At 46.6% G+C, this 9,435-nt stretch overlaps 1 protein-coding gene and 1 non-coding gene across 2 annotated transcripts; both read right to left on the reverse strand.

Moving 5' to 3' along the window:
- Positions 1-241: 241 nt before the first annotated feature.
- On the reverse strand, positions 242-1,720 carry HOXD1 (homeobox D1). The gene is made up of 2 exons (XM_011357027.2): positions 1,067-1,720; positions 242-669 (listed from the first exon to the last, which is right to left on the reverse strand). Exons 1-2 carry the CDS (start codon positions 1,695-1,697, stop codon positions 338-340), a joined length of 963 nt encoding a protein of 320 aa, XP_011355329.1. The 5' UTR covers positions 1,698-1,720; the 3' UTR covers positions 242-337.
- Positions 1,721-5,999: 4,279 nt separating this feature from the next.
- LOC111739859 lies at positions 6,000-6,106 on the reverse strand. The gene has a single exon (XR_002780394.1). It is a non-coding gene; the product is annotated as a U6 spliceosomal RNA (small nuclear RNA).
- Between the last annotated feature and the right edge of the window lie 3,329 nt (positions 6,107-9,435).

The raw sequence follows: 9,435 nt of genomic DNA on the forward strand, positions 1-9,435 counted from the left end.
GGCAGACCTCAGCAACTAATGCACTGCCACTCTGCACCCAAGAATTATATATGACTAAGGCAACATAGCAGCAGGGCTGAGCTGGCAGCCGGGCTCCTAATCCCTGATAAGACATAAATAATAAACACATGAGTGGCTTAAGAGTCCTCAAATTAATATCCGTACACTGACAGCTTGGAACTCAGAAGCCCACTAAGATACTTCCTTTCCCACGTGAAACCTCTATTAATTTCTGCCCATGACCACCTCCATCCCAAACTGGGCTAGTAAGTCTAGATAGGGGTGGGGTGGCCCACGGCTTCTTCAGGCCAAGGTTCTTCAACCTCAGGACTAAATCTCATGAGGGTTCTTGGGCCTGAGAAGGGCTCCCTGGATTCTTGCCAGACTTGGTGGGGCTCATTCCTGATGGAGTAAGTTGGAGGGAAGCCACAGGTGTGGAGGGCAGAAGCCCTTCTCGTTCCCTTTTCTTCTGTTTCATCCTGCGATTCTGGAACCAGATTTTGACTTGGGTGTCATTCAGCTGCAGGGAGTTGGCTATCTCGATGCGTCGGGCTCGAGTTAAGTACTTATTGAAATGAAACTCTTTCTCGAGTTCTGTCAGTTGCTTAGTGCTGAAATTCGTGCGGATTGCGCTGGAGGGGCTAGCGGCTCCATACTCGGCGAGTTTGCCTGCAACGTAAAAACAGGGCATCAACAGGGCGAGAGGACAAGGAGACCGAATGAATACCGACGAGCGGCCGGGCTGCAGTTACAATCAAAGTCATCGCGCAGCCCTCCTGGGTCCCTATGAACACAGTTGTGCCAAGAGAAACGCTCCACGGGGAGCGCCTCCTTGGAATTTTCTCCATGCCTGGCACATTCTCCAAGCGGATATTCGGGACTCTGAGCGTGTATTCGGGACACGCTCATTGGAATTCGCCTGCTTTAGTAACGCCTTGGACGCGTTTCCTCCACAGAACCCAAACCGCCATCTAGAAGAACAGCGGCAAAATGCTGCCAGCACAATGCCACGGAGAAGGCTCCGACCCCAACCCCAGGAGCGTCCGTCCATGGCTCAAATACTTACTTTTCTTCGGGGCGTTCCTCTTCACTTTCATCCACTCGAACGTACTGAAAGCAGCTGGGAGGCCGGAGGCCGGTGAGGAGGACTTGGGGTAGGCGCCAGGGGCCGGGGACGCAGTCTGGAAGGCCCCGGGGGGGCCGTCGGCGGGCTCTTTGAGACACGACGGGAAGGGCCCGGGCTCGCTGAAGGCCCCGTAATCCACCTGGCCGCTGAGGAGCAAGGAGCTGCCGCCCGAAAAGACGGCCGAGGTGGCGTAGTGGACGTGTGCCCCGCCGTCATCGGCCGGCCGCCCGATCGCGCACGAGAAGTCGTATGCCGGCCCGGGCCCCGGCCCCAGGAAGCCGTAGTCTGCGCCTCCCGCCGCGGCAGGTGCAGCGCCTGGCTCGTAGGCACCCTCTAGGGTGTACGGCGCAAATGGGGGCGCGGCCGGAGGCTGCGCGGGGGTGGCCGGAGGCGAAGGCGCGGGTCGGGCGGCGGCCAGGGGCAGGCAGCTGATGAAGGCGCCTTCGCCGCTGCCCAGGGGGAAGGCAGGCTGCAGGGCCACTGGCCGGGCATCTGTGCGGCGGAACTTGGACGCGAAGCTAAGCAGGTCGCCGCCGCCCCCGCACGACATGTACTCCAGGTAGGAGCTCATGGTTCCGGCCCACCCACCTGCGCGCGGAGGCCTGGGCTGGGCTGCAGGGGTAGCAGGACCGCCACGCTCTGCGCCGCTCGGCCTTTCCCCTCTACCCGAGCTGCCCTCGCCGAGCCATGGCGAGCGAGCGCAAAGTAAATAGTGGCCTAATATAGTGGCGGCGCTGGCCACGTGGCGCCGGCCGGCCAATGGGCGCCTTCTCCGCACGGGGCTCGGCACGCCTGCGGCGCCACCAACTTCGCGGAACCTGCGAGAGGCCGCCGCCCAGAGACCCCCTACCCCGGGGAGAGTCAGCACCGCCCAAGGGCAGCCTAGGGAGGGGCGGGATGAGAGCGCGGGGCGAGAGCCTGGGACGACTGCTCTCCGGACAGGTATTGGGCGAGACGTGGGGAGAAAGTCAGGACTGGCCGCTCGGGTGAGGGCGAGAGGATGGAGAGCGAGAGCTTGTTCTGGATCGTAGGTGACCAGTCCTCAGATGCGGATTGCAGACGTCGCGGTGTGGTAGGGGTTAAAAGGGAGCTGGAGCGGTGGGGACTGCTGCTAACCTTTCTCCAGGGAAAGTAGTTGTTCCTCTTCCTTTTAGATCTGAAGTCTATGCGCTTTTGGTTTTCTTGGCACTGGTGTTATTTCTCTCCCAAACCTGAAGTAGAGGTTTAATATTTCACTCTCTCTCCGATTTACGGGACCAAATGCTGTAGGTGCTAGGTACCTGGGGAGCGGCAAAGATTTTTTCACTCCCCAGGTACCTAGCACCTACGGCATAACGTTATTTCTCAACGTTTCCTTCAGCTTCTTCCACTCCTTCCATTTGTGGTGGCAGAAGTGCGAGTGTTGAAGTGCCAGGTTTTGATTTGGAAAGATGAAGTGAAATGTCTGCCTTGTTCGGAAGTTTAGCTGATTTCTCCCTCTGATTATGTTGTCAAAATAAAGAATCTTCCTTTGTGATGGAGTGGCTCTTTGTGCTCCTGTTTGGGAGGTTGGCACCCGGACCAGTGCTGGGCACGCTTTCTCCTGGGCGCTTGGCTCGAGTGAGCAAAAGGCTTCCCAGGGATGGTCAGATCTCAGAGGTTTGGACAGGCTTGTACCTCGAAGCAATTAAAGGTACTGTTCCATCAGATAAGTGCTGCGTCGTCTCTTGCAAGTGAAATTTGAGGGCTCACAATGTTAATGGGCTCACGTCTTTCCCTTGATAATATGGTTTTGTTTACTGAGTGTAGAGAGACGGGAAATAAAAGTGCAGTTAGCACAGGAAATGAGGAATAGAAGGGGTACAGAGACAAGCTTTTCACTGACAAGCTTTCTAACTTCCTTGAACATTTCTTTTAATGTGTCCCTCTTTGAGGCTATAGGAAAATAACAAATTAAACATATAAATGTTATTTACACACAGCAGTAATGAAAGAGAGTGGTTTCCTAAAACTCTGTGAGTAAAGAGTCTACTCTTGGCTTTTCAAGTGCCCTTGAGTACTTGATCAATTACGCATCTGAGTTAGGGTGTCCGAGGTTTTATTATTGTTTTACTGATCTACTTGTCATGAAAGAACCATTGAGCCCTTGCCTAAAATTCCATTCTGACAAAGTCTGGAAAATTGGAGCCATCACAGTCCAGGGAGCCAGTTCTGTACAGGGATGTGAACTTGTGAATAAACAAAGCCACACCAAAAGTACTACTGCTGGTGAGGCTGAAGTTCAGCCAAGATGGGGAGGATTGAGCCATGATGGGGAGGAGGTAGGTAGAGGGTAGACATTTAGGAACTGCCACAAAGCTAAAGGGATCTGGGGTTCCTGCACTGCTGGAGTTCTTGGATTTCATTGGGAAATAGAATCCTAGGCTGAAAACAGTCCTTCAAACTTGATGTTGCTGCTTCAATTTTCTCCTGTAACCAATCAGATGACAAAGATCCTAAATAATATTTGAAAAGAGAAAAGTAAAGGCTTTTCTCTTGCACCCTGGTCAGAAAATGATAGAGCTCTTCAGAGCTAGTTAAAGCTTCAAATGTAGGTGCATTTTTTCACTGTCCTCTCTCTGCACCCTTAATGCAAAAGTACCAGCAAGTCAGATGCTGCTAAGCTGAGGGTGCCCCCATAGCTATCCCTGGCTAGACTTTAATAGCCAGTTTTTACCAGCATAATGTCCTAACTCTCACATTCCTATCTCAAAAGTATAACACCCTCTCTCAAAAGGTACTCATCTAATCACAACTCCTAGGCCCAGAGGCCCCAGGAGGTCGAGAAGGAAAAGTGGCTTTGCAAACCTCTCTGAAGAAGATGCCTGGCTGGCTGCAACCCAGGATGTAGAACAGAAAACCCACCCTGACTGTCTGGCAAGACTGACCCAAACTTATCAAATTGGGAGCCTTTTCTGTGAGGTTTCAGGTAAAACAGGCAGCCTAAGTGCCTTGGCCCCCTTTACTGCAACAAGGACTAGGTTTTTGCTGCTAAGCATTTGGGGCAAAAGTTGGGTCCTTCCTGTCACAATTAAGCGTTGACTTTGATGTACTCATGAGCTGTCCACACTATTTTCCTGAAACAAAATTTTGGAGATTGAAGTTTTTGCTGAGGTGAGGGGAAAAAAGTATCCTAAAAGAGAATTTTTTAAAGATTTTTTTTTAAATCTATTGTTTGGTTTTCACAGCTGTGGGTAAGGTGTTCACTATTTGTTCAGACGCAATAGCAGTTCCCTGATAATTGCATATGGAGGACTACATTCTGTTCATCCTTTGCTCTACTCCCTTTAATATCCCAGTCTTTGCCATATTCTTTGCTTTGAGGCTCAGAGTTGTCATCTCCACTCCTAGACCGGTTCTTGACTTGCCCAGGTTAGCAGTCAAGATTCTGGTCATCTCAGACTCAGAGTCAACAACAAATGTTTGCCAGGGGCCTACTAAGTTAGAATATTTTGTTAGGGGAGAATTAGGCTGGGAAAAAAAAGATATTCACAAATTAAAAGAACAATGGATTCATTCCTGGCACAAGTCTTACCTGTACTATAAATCTACTCCAGAAGAATCTGTATCTATAATTTGCTATGGAGAAATTGGAAGATGTTGGAGGAAGTGTGTATAGAAAGATATGAGTATAGGATATTTTGAGCAACTTTAAAGTTTGTCTCCTCGGTGTGCACAGGGCATGGAAGAAATGTCTTACTGATTGTATTGCTTGTTCAAGTCCTGAATTCCCAAGGGTCCCTTGCCCTGCTGTGCCCTGGTGCTGTGAGTCCCCAGCAGGAGGCAACAGCAGAGGGGCCTGATTCCCAGGTTGTGTTTGATTGTAGGAATGCTTTGAAATCTTTCTCATCCTGTCCACCAAAGCAGCCACCCCCTGCCCACTCCTCATGACTACCTTTCTCCTATTTGAACAACAAACTTCTTTTCTGCAGACAGAACTGATGGAGAGTGGCAGTCTGGTCTTCTGTGTGTTTACAGTTGTTCCTAAAAAGCCTCTTGCAACCCCTCTCCACAAACCTACTGTGTTACTGCTTGGATACTCTTGAGTACATGCAAACTCTTGGCTCTACAGCCCCAAAGCATACAAAGGCTCTTGCTTGTTTGAGGTAAAAAGAGCAGGAGTGAAGGTGTCTTTTTTCTGAAGCAAGATTTAAAGTTCTCTGCAGCATCCTTTCTTTAGTTATCCCAGGCCTAGGATGGAGGTGGGGATGAAAAAGATCCTAAAACAGAAATTCTTAACCTGTCGGAAGTCTGATTACATGACCTTCCCTGAGGAAAACAGTTTATAGAGCGTTGTCCCTTTCCCTGAGAGCTTTGTGATTGAAAGTTCCATGTTTCGCCTGTCACACAGTAGGCATTCAGTAAATGTTTGTTGAACAGAAATAAAGAATAGACAGAATGGTGCATCTTCACCATGACTAATATTGGCTAAAGGATATCCTTAGATAACTCACTCTCAAAACCACTTCATGTGGGTAGAAATCATCTTAGAAGCTTGTTTTAAAGTGTGGGTCCCTCAGCCTACCCCCAGAGGTTTCAGTCCAATAAGTCAGACTCAGGAGTCTTTATTTATTTATTTATTTTGCTGTTTGTTCTTTTTTTAAATTTTATTTTATTGTTAGTTTCAAGTATACGGTACATCGGTTAGACATTTATATAGTTTATAAAACAATCCCCCAATTGCTCTTTCTCTCCTCTGACTCTATACTTAGCCATTACATTAATGCTAACTGCATTCCCTATGCTGTGCTCCCCATCCCCATGACCATCTATCAACTAATTTGTACTTCTTTAACCCTTCGCCCCTTTCTCCCAGCTCCCCAACCCCTCTCCCTTCTGGCCGGCAGCAGATTGAGAAAATATGGAATGCTTCACGAATTTGCATGTCATCCCTGCACAGGGTCTAGGCTAATCTTCTCTGTATCGGTCCAGTTTTAGTATATGTGCTGCTGAAGCAAGCACAGGAGTCTTTCTTTTTATTAAGCCTCTTAGGTGATTCTAAAGCCAGGTTCTTTGAACCCACATTTTGAGAATTTCTGCTTTAGGAGCTGGGTTAGGGTAAATAACCGAGAGAAGAGAGGGGTAATTTTGTGGAAGGGCCTGGAACCACCACAATGAGAAGCTGGAACATGAGCATACCTGAAAAGAGTCCAGAAGCCTGTTGAGCAGTAGAGGCAGAGAGGTGAACATCAAGGGCAAACTTAAGTCTAATAGGGCTGAAGTTCCAGAAAATATCCTTAAGAAGTAGTCAGTAGGAGTCTCCCAAGTTTTGCTGACAAAATAGTGCTTTGCAGATTGCACTTACTTCTGCTCCTTGCCACTTCTCTAATTTGGCTTTGATGATGCCATTGGGGTAGGAAGTGAAAGGTATTTGTTTCTCCCTGTCTAGGAGAAAATTTAGAGTGGTTCCGAAGCAGTGGGAAGAGGGAAGGAGTGGGAATGGAGATCTCAAGAAGGAGGAGCCAACCCTCATTTCTTTCCACCTCTCCTAAATTGTCTGGAATGAGCATTTGAGCCTGAGATATCCAAAGAGAGTGAAATATCCCTTAGCCTAGGCTGTTAACTCTTCCTCTGGCCAAAGGCTGACCTTTCACAGCATAACATATCAATGCTAGAAGGCCCCTTAGAGATAAGTGACATCTAACCCCTCATTTTAGAGAGAAAGTCACTTTACTCAGAAGTTAAAAGGCAAAGCCATTCTGCAAAAATGAGAGAACCAACTTGGGTCTCTGACTCTCCACAGTCTGTTGCCTTTCCACAGTCTGCAAAAATCAAGGAGTAAGACAGCCCCTCCTCTGCATTGTGGCAACCTCGATGCTGAGCAAGCAGAGCAGTGATCAAGGAGGCACCCTAATTTCTGGAAGACTGCACAGCCATTGTGAGTGACTGGGAGGCCTACTGCCCTCCTTTTACTGAACTTGTGCCCCAGACTTCTGAGGCCCCACTTTGATCTACTCCTGCAAGAGAGATCAGTGATAGACCTGGGTCTCCACCCGCTCCACCACCAAGCAAGGGTAAAGGAGCCCCTCATTTCCTGCTGAGCTTGATCAGCATCATGCTCTGGGGGGACAAAACAAGAAGTGTCCCAATATTAATGTAGCTGGATAGAGCAAATACAAATAAAGATGTGTGTGAACACACGAGGTACAATCAGGTCAGTTACACTTGTACTAATCTTTTTTTTTTTTTTTGCTCTTTTATTTTTTTAAATAGGTAATACATTTAAATATACATAGTTCTGAAAAGGAATTTGCACTCAGAAAGCTAATCAGCTCTTTGTTCTGCTTCTGTAGTTATGCTTGCTAAAAACTCATCCTCGCTTAACTCATCCTCGCTTCCGCTTGCTCTAAGCAACACTATGTAACTACCAGCAACCATAGTTACTCTGGCAGCTTTATAATGGTCTGAGGACAAATTAACCATCAGCCCATGCCAAATAAGTTCTATATAAGCAGTGTTGCAACTGAGCTCCAGGCCCAGATCTTCAGAGCCCTAGCTCCTCTGGGACTGCTGGCGTAATAAACCTGAGTTCACCAACTCTCCAAGTGCTGCTTGGTTTCTCGCTGGTCTGATTTTTGCATCTTTTCTGCAACATTTTGAGTTGCAAAGGGTACAAAAGGGAATGCAGGGAAAGTCTTTTTCCCACCCTTGTCCCTGGCCACATAGTTCCCCTTTACATAGGCAACCAATTTTATGAGTTTCTTATATATCATTCCAGAGATACTTTGTGTACACGCACGCACACACACACGCACACTTTTTATACAAACAATAGTATATTAGATAGACTCTTCTGCACCATGCTTTTCTCCCCATTGTATTTTGAAGACCATTTCATATTAATGTATACAGAATTCCTGGTTTATTTTTACAACTTTATGATGTTCTACTGTATACACCTAACACACCTTATTTAGCCAGTCCCTTATTAATGGAAATTTAGCTTATTTTCAATCTTTTTCTATTATAAATACACGTGCAAGTGTTTTCCTATTAGAAAAATTCCCAGATATGAAATTAATCAAAAGTACGTGCACTGGCAAAGTTGATACATACTACCAAATTGCTCACCATAAAAGTGAGTCAATTTATACTTCTACCAGCAACAAATGAGAATTGCTGTTTCCTTACACTTTTACCAAGTCATGGAATTAGAATCTTTTATTTTTGTCCATCTGATAAGTGAAAAATAATACCTTTTACTTACCCTTATAGCATCTCCAGTAATGTCATTCTCCCTTATTTCATCCGATCCTTCCATAATTCTATTTTACAAATGGTAATACCACACAGAAAAGATGAGCAACTTGCTGTAGTCACACCCAATGTAAGTGGCCAAGGTCAGATGCTCAACACTCCTATACTACACTGTGCCACAGAGAAGTTTAAGGGGTGGCTTAAGAAATTTAAGAGAATAGGTGGCTTCAAGCATTCCCTGAAAGATACATGATACGTGAAAAAGCGCAGAAGCTTTCCAACATCTGCTAAGAGGTCTCCTTAGTGGTCTGATACAAAGACTATATTTCTACATTGTGTCCCCTGGAAGCAGAGGGACTCTGATTAGCAATGTGATCAGGCCTAGTCTTAAGCATTAGCTTGGATTCAATATCTGTAAAGCAGTAGAGTGTCATTTTTAATTTTCTTGAGACTTATTTCCACCCAGGACCTAATTATTGATCATCATGGTATGGATAAGAGGGCATTTTCCCCTAGGTTCAGCTTTATACAGGACACTCACTTGGACCTGAAGAAGATAACACCTAACACACACACACACACGGTAAACTTAGGAGGTAGATATCTTTATTGACTCATTGATGATGAAATTGAAGAGCAGAAAGATGAAGTGAATCGCTTAAGATCACACAGTATATCAATTAGCTAAGCAGAAAACACAATGTAGACCTAAAATTGAACTCATCTTTTCCAAAACCCTCATCTATTCATTTTGGTGAATGATCTGACCACCCACTCAGGCCCTCAAAATAGAAACCTGGGCATTGGAATCCACAACTCCTCTTTCATTCATCCAGTTGACCACCAAGTCCCATGGATTCTTCCTCCTACATGTCTCTCCTCTTCATTCTTATTATGTTAGTTCCTCTCTAGGCTGGATTATTGCAGCAGCCTCCTTTTTTCCTTCTTTTTGCCTCCTATCTTTCCTTTCTCCCATCAGACACAGTACCCCCAAAGAGTTAGCTTTCCTAACAGATAACCCTCACATCCCAGCTTATAACCTTCAGAAGCTCCCCAATGCCTACAGACTCAGTCCAGACTCCTTTCCTCAGACC

The sequence above is a fragment of the Pteropus vampyrus genome, unplaced genomic scaffold (assembly GCF_000151845.1).
Source record: "Pteropus vampyrus isolate Shadow unplaced genomic scaffold, Pvam_2.0 Scaffold2, whole genome shotgun sequence".
NCBI classification, from domain to species: Eukaryota; Metazoa; Chordata; class Mammalia; order Chiroptera; family Pteropodidae; genus Pteropus; species Pteropus vampyrus.